We start from the raw sequence: 16,903 nt of genomic DNA, 5'->3' as shown, positions 1-16,903 counted from the left end.
TATACTTTCTGGAATATTCACATTCCTAACACAAATTTAATGTTTTTGTAATCCATCATACTCTTCACTACATGATGACCAGTTTAAAATACAGTATAGCCAGCAGCATGTTCCTCTGAATAACAGACACCTCTAAATAGTGGACAAACTTCTCAGTCCCCATGATGTCCGTTATTTGGAGATTATACCATATTTACATACGTATATGCATTGGTGTATTGATATATTGGTACAAATTTGATTATATATAATCAAATTCTACCAAGTTATCATTAAATGATTATAAAGTTTATCATCAAGAAACATTACCATCATAGAATTGCCAATATACTATTATCAACTATATTGTTAAATTTCATTTAAATGTCATCCTGTTTTTCATTATACAGAATAAATTTTTTTAAATTAATTAATATATTACTTACCCATTTCAACACAATACACTCTATGCTTATAGAAAAAATGCATCATTCCTCCCGAAAACACAATAATGATTGCAAAAAGAAAGAATTTCACTTTCATAGACTTCCTTTCCTAGAAAAATAAAACTGAAATAATGACACATTTCCCTAAATACTTACAAATTTGTTAAAAAATCTGTACTATTGCTGCTTTTTTTCATTTTTTAAAATTAAAATTCTTAAATACTTTTTATACTTAATAATTATTATTCAAACTGATTTATCTAATCAAAGTAATAACAAATATAGTAATATAAATATAAATTTTAGGATTGCTAATTTAATAACAGCCTTTAGTGATAGTTATCAATATTGTAAGTAACAAATCCATATAAAAACAAAAATTATTACTAAAATTAAGAAATAGGTTATTCTAAAAATATATAAAAACTTCAAAGAAGCAGTGCCAAAGTAGTTTTGATTCTGAATTTTATTTAATTTGAAACTGGATTTACAAAACTTAAGTGTGTGACTTCATCACTTCATTGATATTTGTGTTCTGTGTCTATTGATTCTTGGCATCTCTACTTTACTTAACATAATTAACTTGAATTAGCAAAGTGTAATTGAAAACATTTCTGTTTCTGCATATTTTTAGAAAAACTTTTTCTAACTGTGTGTACGTGTGTACGTACTATACATATGATTTACCTTCTTGGAATCTGTGCAATTTATTTCAATAAACATCTTATTTTGGTAAACAAAACTTCATTATTTTAAAAACCTTGTTTTGTAAGTTATAATTTATGTACAAATACTCAAAATTCAAATGTTATTTGATTATAAAACAAAGCTTATGTCACTACTATGCATATGTAGCTAGAACTATTTCTAAGACTAACAGCACAAAACCTTTCTCACTAATTTCTAGCCTTATTAACTGGAGTACAAACGTTTTCGGCCTTCTTAATAGGCCTTCCTCGGGTACACTGTGGAGCGTCGTAACACCCCCCCTTCCCATCCACGGTCGTTCGCACGCCTCTTCTTACGGTAGCGTTGAATATTTACGGCCTCAACGAAGACGTCACTCCCCACTAACCCCCTGTGGTGATTGTGCATCTCCTGTACGTAGCGCGCTTACTCTAAAATCTTTTTCCCCAACTTTAGCAAGTATCCTATCTGCACACCTCCCTTCTTTACCAAAAGTATGTAGTTTTTCTCCCTCGGTATCGTATACCTATCATCAACGAAGACGTCACGGGTAAGACGACACCTGGGTAAACATTGGCAGCATTTAAACTTCTTCTAACCGACGCTCCACAGTGTACCCAAGGAAGGCCTATTAAGAAGGCCGAAAACGTTTGTACTCCAGTTAATAAGGCTAGAAATTAGTGAGAAAGGTTTTGTGCTGTTAGTCTTAGAAAGCTTATGTCATTCAAAATTGAAGAATTCTGAAACAATTTTAAAATGCAATTTTTAAAATGAATATTCTGTAGCAAACAGCTGCAACTGAAACTGTTGAAACTGAAGAAGCTAAATGGTAGTCAAAAACATTCTTTCAGTAATAATTAAAGATTGGCTTCTTTAAAAAGCAGTGTCAAAGTAATTGAATTATCAGTATTATGATATATTCTTGATCATTTCTTCTCAATACATATCTTCAGAAAAAGAAATTAACTTTTATAACAATCCTATTTTTTCTATTATCATTAATTATTTTAAGAACTTAAATTTTTCAAAATAAAAAAAAATATCATATATAACTGTTTTGAGGATTTAAAAACTATTTTAACTATTCAAAATGCTTTCTAAACTTTTAAAAGTACAGTCAAACCTTGGTTTTCAAAACTTAATTCATTCTTAAACTTGTTTGAAAACTGATTTGTTCTCAAACCAAAACAAATTTTCCCATAAGAAATAATATAATATGGATTAATCCATTCCTGACCCCCAAAACAGTCTTTTTTTTTTTTTATCTTTTTAGCTGTATTTCAATGCATAAAAATGCCTACAAATGCAATATAATATTATCTATATCCATTTTATGTATATATTAAAAGTAAAATTCACTGTCAACCAAAACCGAAACCATCACTTTACAAAAAGTGCTATAAATAGACAGACAACTCTGAATGCCTGCATGAAATATAACCAAATCAATCAAGACAGACAAGCACTTTATCTATACTTTCTGAAATATTATGTTTCTATTGCTCTGATTTAAATTTTAACCGCTCTTATTTTTAATTTTCATTTCAGTGTAAAAACCAGAGTTTTAATTATTATTTTTAGTTTTAATTAAATGGCTACCTAGTATTAAATTAAGTATTAATAATATAATATATATTATATATTAATAAACTTTTATTATTTAATTTGCATTAAACATCTTTAAAAACAGATTTGTGGATGTCATTTATATTACACGAGTGTTAATTAATATAGTTTCTATTAATTAATTTGATTTAATTCAATTGAGATGCATACTGATAAATGGAAGTAGTATCTTACATGCATGCACATTAAAATCTAATTTGAATAACAATGTCATTGATGGTTCATGTGGTGATGTCTAATGGTGTGAGGCAACTTCTGCACCACTAACTTCTGAATCAGTAGTCCCATCAGTGATTGATCGGACCATCAATTTTCTTTAACATAAGAAATATAGGAAGTTGACTGTCTTTGTCTCTGTAATCAGTGGCCAGCTCTTACCGAGTAGCTTGTTCGACAACCAAGTCATCGTACGGAAACTGGGACACACATTGCGTTCAAAATTTTGTTTGTAAACGAACCTGTTCAAAAAGCGAGGTGTTCAAAACCTGAGGTTTGACTGTATTTAATAAGAAGTTATGTTAAAAAAATAAAACAGGCTTGATTTTTTGCAAGATACTGACACACAAAATTGAAAGTGGTTATGTAACAAAGTTGTCAATTAGGAATTGACTAAAAATGCTGATACTAAGAGTTCTGTTCACCATTCCTTATTCAAATGTAGTATGAAAGAGTCAGTCAGCATAACTGATTCTATAGAAAATCCATTTGGATGAGGAATGGGACAATTATTAAGATTTAACCTGTAAAACTGAAAATATCTAAATCAGAAAGATCTCTTACAGCATAGAAGAATGCTTAGCGCAAAGTAAAATTAAAAGAATAGTATACTCTTAAAATAATGCAATTAGACTTAAAATCTGTGATATAATGTTCTGATTTTATGCAATGAATTGTATTATTCAATTATTTACAGTTAATAATTCAACAAATGGTTTCTTTGCTTGTTTAAAATCTGGACATTAAAAAACAATTATACATACCATATCTGTCATTTCTTTAGGTCTTCCTTTATAAGAAGCTATGCATGTTCCTAACATGTAAGCAACAGATGCAAACATAAAAACAATGAAGATTTTTTCATGAACAGCTATAAAAGAAATATGGCATTATTTCATTAATAAATTCAGCTATGAAAAGAATAAAAAGCTATAAAAAGAATATTTATCATGAAAATTGATTAACAATAATATAAAATTTTAATATGTATAATAAAGCATTTCATTTAAATGTGTTAAATACAATAAACAATTAAAAATTGATGATGTAGATTTACTTATAAGGAGTAAAATTTAAAATTTTAGATAATATATTTCTTTACTAATTATTCTAACAGTATACATTTACAAATATTAAAAGAGAATCTGTGACATGATCTTAATTTGTTTTGAAATATTTATATATTAACTATTTGATGAGTGGGTTTACAGATGGTTATGTAACAAACCCTTTAAAAACTAACCCTTTCCTCCCAAGGGTTAGTTTTTAAAAAATGTAACATTTACAAAAAATTAGTATGTTACCTTCTAATTCACATTTTTTAACTTAATAGGCAATATTTTCTTCTTCAACACAATCAAATCTTCTGATTTGATTGTGCTGAATAACTCCAATAATTAAGCAGGAGACAGAAAGTGTGAATGATGTGAATGACTACTAGATGCCACGTTTGTCTTTATGCTAGAAAATTCTATACTAAATCATGCCATCATGGAAGCATACTACAATGACGCAAACTTGAAGAACATATATACATTAGTGTGTTTGTTTGCTTCTCTGTAAAACCTATCACATGTAACACGTATATTTATTGAAGTACTTATCCAATTGTTTGACTTTACTTATTCAGAAACCAAAAGTAGTAGTAGCTTCTGATAAGACTTATTGCTATCGTAATTATACTCGTAAAACACAATCAAATAGATAAATAGAAATCATAACTCATAATTTTCAAAATCATTCATTTATTTTTATAGAATTCTAACTAATGATCAAATGTCATGAGAAGTATATTAGTTCTTGTTTATAATTATTTTGTTTAAGATAAAATAATAGTTTTATATATATATATGTACAGGAACCAGTCCACAAGAGAAATGCATCTAAGATCTCACCATAACAATATAATTCTGTCAGAAATAAGTAGTTATTCCATTTTATATTACACTAATTAATTTTGTAACACATGGATATTGTAAACTTCAGTTTATTCTGAAAGCTGCTTTGCTAGTTTGCTAGATAAGATATTCAAAATAACTTATATCCTATATGTAGTAACTAGACATGGCATGTAATTTTACAATAATGAGAAGGTATCATTTAGGAAAAATATACTGATTTCCATGTAATGTTTTTCAATGTTCAGTTTTATGGACTTAAAATTCCAAAAATTAGACTTAAATTATAGTAATATTAAGTATAATTTTGTTACAGTTAAATTGTAATATTAAAAGCAAAAAGTACTAATAAATACTGGTAATGAAATTAATTATGGATATATGCAGCAATAATCATATATAGCCTAACTGCTGAATTAATCAATGTAACTTCAATAGTGGATGAAGTTGAAGGTACACTAAAGTTTTCAATCAGTTAATGAACTATTCTCAAGCATGGATAAATACAGTACTACATAACATGTAACTACAGTTCTTGGGAATTCAACATAAAAGCTTCATATAATCTACTTAGAAGAAGCTTTAAAAATTTTTATATCCAAGCGTTCTCAGCCTTTAGCAAACCCTTTCAGCCACTTCAGCAGTTTTTCCTATACAAAACCATAATTTTCCAACGTTAATGTTTAGAAATTCTTAACAACGGCTTGTAATAAAGAGAGATTATTATAGCATCACTTCATATATATTATTTCNTACATTATGTTATTATATATGTAATAATCATTATATCATAAAACATAATAGCCTGAATCAGAGAAACTGCCAAGTCATTGGAATAAACGACTAGTTGTTTATATAAAACTATTTCAGCAGTTATGATATAGTTTACGTCATGCTTATTATGCTAACTGAGTGCATATAAGATATGATAAAAACAGCTTACTCATGCTTATAATTATTGAATTAGAACAAAATAATATTTACTTTTATGATATACAGTGCTGGTTTTTTCATAGTGAATGTGATAAAAATCCTAAATCAATGGGAAAGTTGGCACAGGAAACTGATGTAGTTCTAAGTATTATTACACATAAAGTTAAGACAGAAATAAAATAGGGAATAAAAATTCAAAACTTGCTTTTGAATTAAAACATAATTTTTCAATGTATTTATCACTGTGGAAAAATACATTATATATTATTATATATTAATCCAAAAAATTCTGAATGACAATTAATCTACTACAATTATGTTATTAAAATCCATTTTTAATAATTATAAATTTCAATATTTTAAACCTATTTTATTACATAATTTTTTTATAAATTTTTAGTTAAAACATTCAATAAAAAACATAGTCCACAGTCGCCAAACCTTGCCATCCCCAGAGCCATATGAACATATCAGAAGTATGAGAGAGTCACATCCTTTATTGAAACAGTATTTTATATGTAACCTATATATTATCTACCAGATACCAGTGTTTCTTAATCTGTTTAGTGATCAGCACCCATTGAATCTCAAAATACAGTCTCACACTCCCTCAATGCTGTATTTCAATGTTTTTTTATGAAATCCAAATGAGTTCAAAATGCTAAAGATACAGAGGTTAGTAGTGAGGATCCCAGACATCACCAGGCCTCTGAGAGTACAATGTACAGTACCATCAAATTTATATAGAATAAGACAGCTTAAAATTTAGTATTGCACATCTAAAGGTTTAAAACCTATTGTTACTACTTGCACCTGTGGAAATACTTTCTTGCATACCAGTTTAAGAATCATTGCTTTATACTATCTATATACATAGGTGTATAAGCTTAAATCCACTGTTTCTTAGTCAGAAAAACACACATTTTTTTCTTAGAAAGCAAAAACAACTTTATTCAAAGTACTTTCCCTCACTAGTGACACTTTTGTTCCATCTCTTGGGCAATGTGTGGATACCATGCCAAAAAAATTTCTTCTCTTTCGAGGCAAACCACTCATCAAGCCATTTTCGGACGTCTTCGTAAGAATCGAAGTGCTGCTCAGCAAGCGCGTGGCCCATCGATGAAAAGAGGTGATAGTCAGAAGGGGCCAGGTCTGGTGAATAAGCGGGATGGGGTAGCACCTCCCAGTTGAGTGTCTCCAAGTAGTTTCGGACCAATGTTGACACATGCGATGGTGCATTGTCGTGGAGGAAAATCAGCTTGTCGTGTCTTTGCTGATAATCCGGCCTTTTTTCACGCAGAGCACAGTGCAATTTGATCAGTTGTTGGTGGTAGCGGTGAGCATTGACAGTTTCACCAGGTTTCAACAGCTCATAGTAGACAATACCCTGCTGATCCCACCAAACGCACAGCATTGTCTTCCGTCCAAAGCGATTTGGTCTTGGGAAAGATGTTGATGGTTTGCCTGGATCAACCCACGATTTCTTGCGTTTAGGATTCTCAAAATATATCCATTTCTCATCGCCAGTTACAATCCGATGCAGAAACGACTTTCTTTTTTGTCTGGCGAGCAAGATTTCGCATGTGTTTTGGCGTCGCTCCATCTGCCTATCGTTCAATTCATGCGGCACCCATTTTCCGATCTTCTGAATCTTTCCCATGGCACGTAGACGCATGGAAATGGCTGGTTGAGTAACACCCAATTGCTCGGCAAGCATTTTTTGCGATTGGGTATCGTCCTCATCCAAAAGAGCCTGCAGTTGATGGTCCTCAACCTTCCTGGGCCGATTTTCACGCTTCTTGTCGCTCAGGTAAAAATTTCCATCTTTGAACTGACGAAACCAATCTCTGCACGTGGTTTCCGATAAAGCTCTGTCTCCATAAGCCTCCACAAGCATTCGATGTGCTTTGGCAGCCGATTTCTTCAAATTAAAGCAGAAAAGCAAAGCTTGCCGCATATGCTCTTTTTCTGGCACAAAAGTAGACATGATTACAAAAAAAAATATATGTTGTTGTATGAAATATCTGATGATGTGCACTGATTACTGTTGATAGATGTCAAAATCATCAAAAAAACAATATGGCGTCATCATGGTAACTTAATACGCTCGCTTACGCCATCTATTAGCAAACAGCAGATTTAAGCTTATACACCTGGTATACATATAGAGGAATAGCATGATAGTCAGACCTCACATCCTTAAGTAGAACCCTCTGGCTTATTTTGCAAAAAAAGTGCTGCATACTAGCATTGAGTGGAGTAAATACTTCACAATCTTGTCATCAACCCATGGAATCATTATTACTCAGTTCCTGTTTCTCGTCTATTAAAGTATGTAGATTTTCATTTTTGCTAACCACAAAATTGTTAAAACATGACTTTATGGCATCACTTCTAAACAGGTAAATGTTCATTCCTCATTACCAACATGTACTGTACTTGTAATCTATATATATATATATAAATGGACGTGTGTGTCCCTATATTTCACTTTTCAGCCAAAACTACACATTGCACATGAATGGTGTTTGTATGTGGTACTAGCCCCAAGTCTCCATTCGTGCACTATGGTAGTTGCATCTCGATAGCTATAAGGGTGTGGGAGATATGGGGGCTTAAAGTGGTTGACTTCAAAGATTTTCTATATCGATTTTAAAAATGTTCGAACCATTTTAAATTCGAATTTGAATTGGTTCGACTATAGAACGATTGTAAATGTTCCAGAAAATTGATCAAATTGAAAATAGTTTGTTTGACTGGACGTAGAAATTCTCTAATTAGTCTGGAAACGGAGGACCTAATTCTTGCATTCTGTGCTATAAGGGTGTGGGAGATAAGGGTGTGGGAGATATGGGGTTGAAAGTGGTTGACTTCAAAGATGTGTAACAATGGAAGTGTCAACAATAGAAGTGTTAAGAATGCAAATGTTAACAACGAAAGTGTTGAGTAACAAAGGAAGTGTTAATATAAAGCAGCATGCAAGATTTACAGGCGGTTTTTTGCGTTTTTGCGGGAAATTGAACATATTTTTAGACTCGTAAAAATTCTCTAATAGTCTGGAAACGGGGAACCTAATTCTTTCATTCTGTGAAAACGGGTAAGATTGGCTATAATGTAATTATCTTAATCTTCACTATCGTTACTTTTTGCCCAGAGAAGCGGATCCTTGCAGCTAGATTCTAGATTACTTAGAAAAACAGTCTTTTATATATAAAAAAAACTATATTACATACANTAAACTGTTATCGCACTTTGAATTGCACAAGAGTCCCTTGCTTTTACAACTGCATTTATTCGTGGAACACTTCTTTTTGCAATGACAGCGTGTATAGTCTTGCCCTCCACTTTTCAAATTACCTGCAGTTGCTTCTCTCAGCGATATTCCTTGAAAAGAAATCTCATGTATGGAAAGTAACTTTTCTTTACAAATTATAAACTGATTATGTTATTACGTGATTACAAACTGATCTGTTAATGGTATCTTTATTCGGATATTACCAACGACCCCTCTCATCCTCCATCACTCGATGCGACAAATCGATCCCCACTCCACGAGATCAAAAGAACAAAAACGCCATCCGGTGACAAAGTGGGCAGTTTCCACCAAACTGTTGCCGGGAAAAGAGGTACTGTACAACTTTGTCCTATCTCCACAAAGTATTTGGCAACAGACTATCGCCTCTCTGTCGACATCGGCTTCTCAGGTGTCGTTTCAACCTCCACCAAAGCTTGTCTGTGCTTGTCAACATACACCGGCGATTGTTCAAATATATAATAATATAACCAAATATTCAGTCTTTCACCAATGTATTTTGTATGTGTCAACATTCACCAGAGAATATCAACATTCTCTAATTTCAGTCTTTCACAGTAACATATATATCTCTTATTTTCATAACAATATCTCAATATATGTATATATATGTACTGTACAGTACAGTGAAATCTCCATAAATGGACATCTCTACTTAACAGATATTTTTACAATCCCTAGATTCAAATAGGACATCTATTATATTTACCTCTAAATAAAAGACACTCTAAAATAATGGATGCAGTCATCCATAACCAACCTTACAAAAATGCAATATTCTGCCTTCAAAAGAATTAATTATGCATGAAATATTTTAAAACAAAAACAAAAAATGAGTTCAAATACTCTTTCAGACAATAAATTTTGACTGTAGGCATCAAATAAAGACTGGCTTAAAATAGGAATATGGGAGAAGGGCAGGTTACAAGAAGTTGAATAATAGTCTTTATCTGTTAGAGAAGTTTAATCTGATTAACTTTTCAATCACCATATGTTGTTAATATATTAATGTTATTAAATTTCTGTCTTATTGTTAGAATTAAGCTTATGATACCAAACCTATAAATTTTTCCGAAGTTATTCATTCATTTGACAAGAACCACAGTATAGTATTAATAAAAAAGAAACTTAAAATCATAAATGACATCATAAACGTAAGAAAACCAAATATCTTCCCACACCTTAAAGTGGTTGCCTTTGTAATATGATCTTCGAACATTCACCAAACAAACACTGTTCTTGTAACTGTTTTAATAGCTTTGTGGTGGCTAAAGCATAATTTTTAATAAATCAGTTACTGAAAAAAGCAAGATGTTTGAAAAGTCACACCTACTTGATAACTACAAAGCAGACAAATTCCTATATTGATTTTTATTTGTTAGATCATAAACAACGTTATAAATGTAACAATTCTGAATATGTTCCCTACCCCTTGAATTGGATAGCAAATCATCTTTGTTACTCGACATTCAAATGAGATTCAATTGAAATGAGAATTTTACAGCTGAAAAAATAAATAATATATTGCATATATACATGGTATGTATACTTTCTGGAATATTCACATTCCTAACACAAATTTAATGTTTTTGTAATCCATCATACTCTTCACTACATGATGACCAGTTTAAAATACAGTATAGCCAGCAGCATGTTCCTCTGAATAACAGACACCTCTAAATAGTGGACAAACTTCTCAGTCCCCATGATGTCCGTTATTTGGAGATTATACCATATTTACATACGTATATGCATTGGTGTATTGATATATTGGTACAAATTTGATTATATATAATCAAATTCTACCAAGTTATCATTAAATGATTATAAAGTTTATCATCAAGAAACATTACCATCATAGAATTGCCAATATACTATTATCAACTATATTGTTAAATTTCATTTAAATGTCATCCTGTTTTTCATTATACAGAATAAATTTTTTTAAATTAATTAATATATTACTTACCCATTTCAACACAATACACTCTATGCTTATAGAAAAAATGCATCATTCCTCCCGAAAACACAATAATGATTGCAAAAAGAAAGAATTTCACTTTCATAGACTTCCTTTCCTAGAAAAATAAAACTGAAATAATGACACATTTCCCTAAATACTTACAAATTTGTTAAAAAATCTGTACTATTGCTGCTTTTTTTCATTTTTTAAAATTTTCTCTAAAAAATTTTTAATTAAAAAGGTAGTAAAACAAAAACATTAAAACTGATTAACTTTGGGAACCTAACCTTATGTTTTGCATTAGTTCTTTGTTTTGTACAGCATGGATTCGCATAACAGCACTTTTTTGAAATGTAACCATCGTGTTATACGAGAGATACCTGTATTTATAAATTCATTTGGATGTCATCTACTGTAAGCTACTTTAAAATGTTTGCTACTTACGATAATTCTCTCTGTTCGAAATATACGTTACTCCAACCAAGGACATGATTTCCAAAATGTTAAACCAGTAATTCCATTTTACGATCTTGTCATATTTGGCGCGTTGGCCAGGATCGACATTTGTAACTCTGTGAACAAAATGCTTATGATACACTGATGCCAGAAGCAACCGTGGTGCGCAGTGTAATGCCACACATATTCTCCAAATGTATCTCTGGGGAGACACTCCAGTAATTGCACTGACGGATGGGCAGAAGTTGTAAACCTAAAAATAAACATTATGCAATTTTTATATCAGGATTTGTCATATTTTATTAAATTAAATATAACAAGAACTAAAGTGCAAACTTGGAGGTAAAAATTAATTTTATAAAGCCACTAATTGGATTTTTTGAATAAATTTTTTTCCCCTTTTCATTTTTCTCTTTCTGCCCTGTGGACACTAAGAGAAGAAAGAGTCCTTTTTCCCCATGCTCATCAAGAGTTTGGCAAGGCACACAATGGGTATTGGATGGTGAGGGACAGGGCCCAACACATTTGGGATAGCTAAATACAAAAAATTCCAGAGATGGTTCAACATTATATGATATAGTTAAGATTGTGGGTCATCTAGAAATTAAGTTCTGATTGGTTATAAAGGAACAGAAGCTTACTTCTTTTTATTGTCATAGGAAAAAAAACATAGTTACAGCTGATTTTTAATATTTACCTTTTCAGGTTCAGACATTTGTCCTAGAAACAGCTTTTGTAACACTCAAGTCTCCTGCCAACTTATGGACCCAACCTTGCAAGAGTATCTGCAGTTTCCTTGTCATTATGGAGCAACATTAAATATTAGAAGTTATTGTAAGACCCTGAAAAAAATTATGGTGAACTATTCAAAACAAAAGACATGGTATCTGGAAAATTTTGCTTATAATAATACACAACCATAGTCTGCCAGTAATAAACAGGATTTATTGAAAAAGTTCAAGTAAAAAAATCTCTGAATATGTGCCATAGAATTCCAATCTAGTACCTTCTGACTTACACCTGTTTCCACATTTAAAGAGATTTTTTCGGAGAACGACAATTCAACAATGACAAAAAGCTGCAGACAACAATGCAAGGTTGGATCTAAAAGTTGGCAAAAGACTTCTTTGATGAGTGTTTGCAAAAGCTTTTCTATTGCTATGAAAATGTCTGAACCTCAACAGGTAAATATGTTACAAAATAACACCTTTATTGTCATACATAAATACAAAGTTCAAAGAAGTACAGCGGAACCCCGGTTAACAAACTTAATTCGTTCTGCGACTCCGTTCGTTAACTGAATTGTTCGTTAACCGAAACAATTTTTCCCATAGAAATTAATGCAAATGTAATTAATCCGTTCTGGTCTCCGAAATTTTTGTGATTTTATATGTAATATACAGTAATTTTCTTTGATGAAAATGTAGGAAAACATAGTGTCCATCATTACAGCAACAAACATGTAAACTTTGTTTAATAAAATAGCACTGTACATATCTTCGTTTGTTGTAGTTGGTGGCAGAAAAGTGGAGATATACGAACCTTAATGCTTAGAAGGGAAATCCCCTCCAAAAAAAATAACGGGTAGCACTTCATCAGAAGATTCTTCGAGTCGAAGTCTCTTTCGGTAAAAAAAACCTACCAGTGGCTAAGTGGTCTTCATACCTTGAACACGGGGAGTTTGTTTGTGGGTTCGCACCTCTCTCAGATGGGCTGGCCACGTGGAGTTTTCCAGGTTTTCTCCACGTCTGTAACGCCTAAATAGGGGCCAGTTTCCCTTAAAAACACCTCCCAGAAGGCATTCCCCTAGACAGATCGCCCCAGTGTTGCATTGCCATAACTTAACAAACAAACAAACTCTTTCCATAAGGAACAAGAAATTGATTGTCTTACTCTTTTAATCAAAATTTTTCTCAAATGCGATAACGCATTGTCGTTTATATTGCATTGTCGTTTTCTAATGCCACTATGACTTTTTTCTTTCTTTGATGCCGTATTGATTAAATATATAAATCACAAAACTGAAAAAAGAAGTATAGCACAAACACTCGGAAAAGCAATGCTTAACTTGCACATTCCTAACACCAACAAAAATTTGACATAAAATACCGTTAAGTTCGTTATCCGAGACAAAATTTTTGCAAAATAAAAGTTTGTTAACCGATTTGATCGTTAACCAGGACGTTCGTTAACCGGGGTTCCACTGTACGTTTATGTTCCCTTCTAGCCAGATAACATTTAATTTCTGGATGACCATACATCAAGTTTTTAGCAATTTTATCAATCTTGATATAGTAGAGAACTATTATCAAATAACCTGAAGTTTAATTATCTTAATATTAAATTTTAATTGCTAGAGAATACAAGAAAAAAAAGAAAATTAAAAAAAATTATTGTTGTTTGATTTATGACAATAATGCATGAAAATTGAGAATATCCAAAGAGAAAGATGCTTTTGGAAAGATAAACATTCAACTTCTTGTAAACAGATAAAAAGTTTCACTAATATAAACATAGCATTTATGTAATTTTTATATAAAATTTTTAAATATTTAAATAATAAAAACATACATTAAGTTTTATTCATTTTAACTTAATAAAATGAATAAAACACAATGTGAAAATACTCTTTTAACAAACTGAAATCATTTTCAACTAATTAAGTTCTGGTAGATAATCAATTTAAATTGCTAATACACTATCATTTCAAGAAAAGGATCATCATCAATCAAACAACAATTTTTATTTAACATTTTACATATATATAATATTTCAAGAATAAGATATATAATTTAAAGATATAGTAAAAGAAAACTTGTATATCCATTGGATTGATAACAACTGTCAATGACAGTCTACAACCATATTAAGTAGCTAATGTTGATTTAATGTGATGACTTAATTAAATCAGCACATTGTGTGTATTAGTAAATCAACACTAATTTTTCTCACTCTGTCTACAACTGATGCCAACAAAAATGCCATTTCTGGTTTTTATATGCATAAACAAAAGAAAAAAGTATAAAACTCATTAGGATAGACAAAGTTATTGCATTATTCATGGAAGAAAACTTAAAATAACACAGAATGGTAATGAATGAGAACAATAAACTTAAAAGTAAAAGTCAGTGGACTGAAAAGTTTCCAACAGATTAATCTTTTTTAAGAATAATACATGAAAAAAATAGAATAAATCTAGTAGAGAAAAGTTGCAATTTGATGAAATCTAGCTTATTATCCAGATTTCAATATGCTCCTTCTCTTTTGTTCTGTTTTTTTTTTTTTACAGATTTATGTGCATTATTCAATTCAGCTAGTTTTCAGAAAGTATAAAGTTTTTATAGCTGTTATTTTACTAACATTTAATATGAATTAAATGCTATTTCAATTCTTTAAATTATGATTTAATTAGCAATTTGATCAATAAGCAAACAACAAGAAAACATTTAGATTCCTTTATTAGTTTGTTTAAATGCTTACATAAAAACCTGTAACAATTTCAATTGTTTCAGCATGTCTTACAGATTAGTCATCAAAATACAATAATTAGTAGCTTAATTGTAAATTTAAATATTAACAAGTTACAATTTCTATTCTTTTTTCTTAACCACTATCACTTCCCTGTAACCAATCTTAAGTATGGTGTTGAATCCCTTTAAAACTATTTAAGACCATACTTGTTTATTTCCTTTCTATGCTAATTACAGTAAAGAAACAAACTAGATTTAATAGATTTTGTAATGATAATATGAATGCTTGCAATTTTGATAATAAAATAAGACAACAAAAAACACACTAATATAAATTAGAAAATTAATTTATATTTGATCAATAAAACCTAAGTACTGTTAATTAAAAAATTCTTAACTTAGGCATAATTAATATTTATAACAATTTTTATATATACTGTATATGTTTTTCCTTAAATCTTTATTAATATGTTATGTCTAGATATCTTTAGATCAGCTGTTCACAATACAGATATGCTGCTGCCTTCCAGTATAGAACCATTATTATAGTACTTATGAGTTAGAATAGTTAGTTTTCAACCAGTGTGCCACAGCACAATGATTGAGAATCACTGCTTTCAACAATGGATTAAAAAATGTTCAATCTTTCAGCTAAATGTACCACAAATAGCAAATATTGATAGTATGGTAAAATGCAATCTTAAACTGGATAAATCAGATCAATAACAGAATATTTTTAAAATAATTTATAGATTTATTTATGAACTTATTCTGCTACTGAGGCAGTATTCTACATAATTTCTCTTAGCAACAAAGTTTAATTATCATCATCATCATCATCATCATCATCATCATCATATACAAATGACACTCATTCCTATTCTTCAGTCAGTGCAAGTTACAAGTTGTTAACATTAACATCTATATTTGACCATAATTTGTATAACTATGTTCCAATTATACATCACAAAAACGAAATCAAGAATATTGAGCAATGATATATGATCAAGTTGTGTTAAATTTGAAAAAAGTGCTTCAGAAATGCTTGACATGTTAAATTAAGAAGTGTATCTAGAAGCACAGCACAAACTTTTAAGGAGAATTAAGAAGACATTGAAGACAAATTCTGGACAATGTTCTGGACAATGTCCATATCAAGAATGGATGAAAACTGACCTAAATTTTTAAACAATGAAATAAATTTTCAATCTGCAGGCAGTGTTGACTGACTAAGATGTCTGATGGCAAGTGGGCCTCCTTAGGCTGTGTACACATTAGGCATTTTTAAACATGCGTTTTAAAGAATCAAGAGTTCTGCATAGGCATACATACTCAAATGCACGCTTTTGGCCAAGCGCGCATTAATTGATTTTTGTTAAAACGCGCGTTTTATGGGTGTCAGCCGCGCGTTTTGAGATATATGTGCTGCCATGTTGTTGTACATTTGATCGCACTATTTCGGGTAGAGTGGACGTACGTTGGCCGAATTGGAGAATGATCATTTCGATACTGATCTATTTATTGATGAAATCTAAAAGAGACCAGCCATCATCAAATGATTTTATAGATATTCTAAAAGAATTTAAAAACTTGGGTTCATATTGTCTTAGTTTTGGATACAATGTCAGAAACATTCCATGCATCAGTCTATCTCGTAATATTGGGTGCACCCAAAATTCTCTTTGCCTCTGCCATTGTCTTTTATAGCGACGATGGAGGAGGCACATACAAGCAATTACTTTCACGTCCATTTCCAAACTGAGGCAGTGCTAATGCTCCACTAAACAGTCATCGGACGCCGAGCTAATGCATGATGTGTACGCTGCTAACGCGCATTTAATGCAACGCAAAATGCCTAATGTGTACAAGCCCTTAAGCATTACACAATATGTTAAAAATGTTAATGATCTTTTAGT

At 30.9% G+C, this 16,903-nt stretch overlaps 1 protein-coding gene across 2 annotated transcripts in view; it reads right to left on the bottom strand.

Annotated features, from left to right (window-relative positions):
* Positions 1-16,903, bottom strand: part of LOC111625967 (post-GPI attachment to proteins factor 2-like) — a 39,152-nt gene that overhangs the window by 7,767 nt on the left and 14,482 nt on the right. For both annotated transcript variants that reach the window (XM_023369223.1, XM_023369224.1), the window contains 3 exons: positions 11,506-11,770; positions 3,719-3,825; positions 426-534 (listed from right to left, as the gene is read on the bottom strand). In XM_023369223.1, the coding sequence (XP_023224991.1) occupies positions 426-534; positions 3,719-3,825; positions 11,506-11,770 (481 nt within the window). The remainder of the gene's footprint in view (positions 1-425; positions 535-3,718; positions 3,826-11,505; positions 11,771-16,903) is intronic.

Source organism: Centruroides sculpturatus, unplaced genomic scaffold (genome assembly GCF_000671375.1).
Source record: "Centruroides sculpturatus isolate CEXI.00-Female unplaced genomic scaffold, Cexi_2.0 scaffold63, whole genome shotgun sequence".
NCBI classification, from domain to species: Eukaryota; Metazoa; Arthropoda; class Arachnida; order Scorpiones; family Buthidae; genus Centruroides; species Centruroides sculpturatus.
This window is presented reverse-complemented; position numbering and strand designations above follow the sequence as displayed.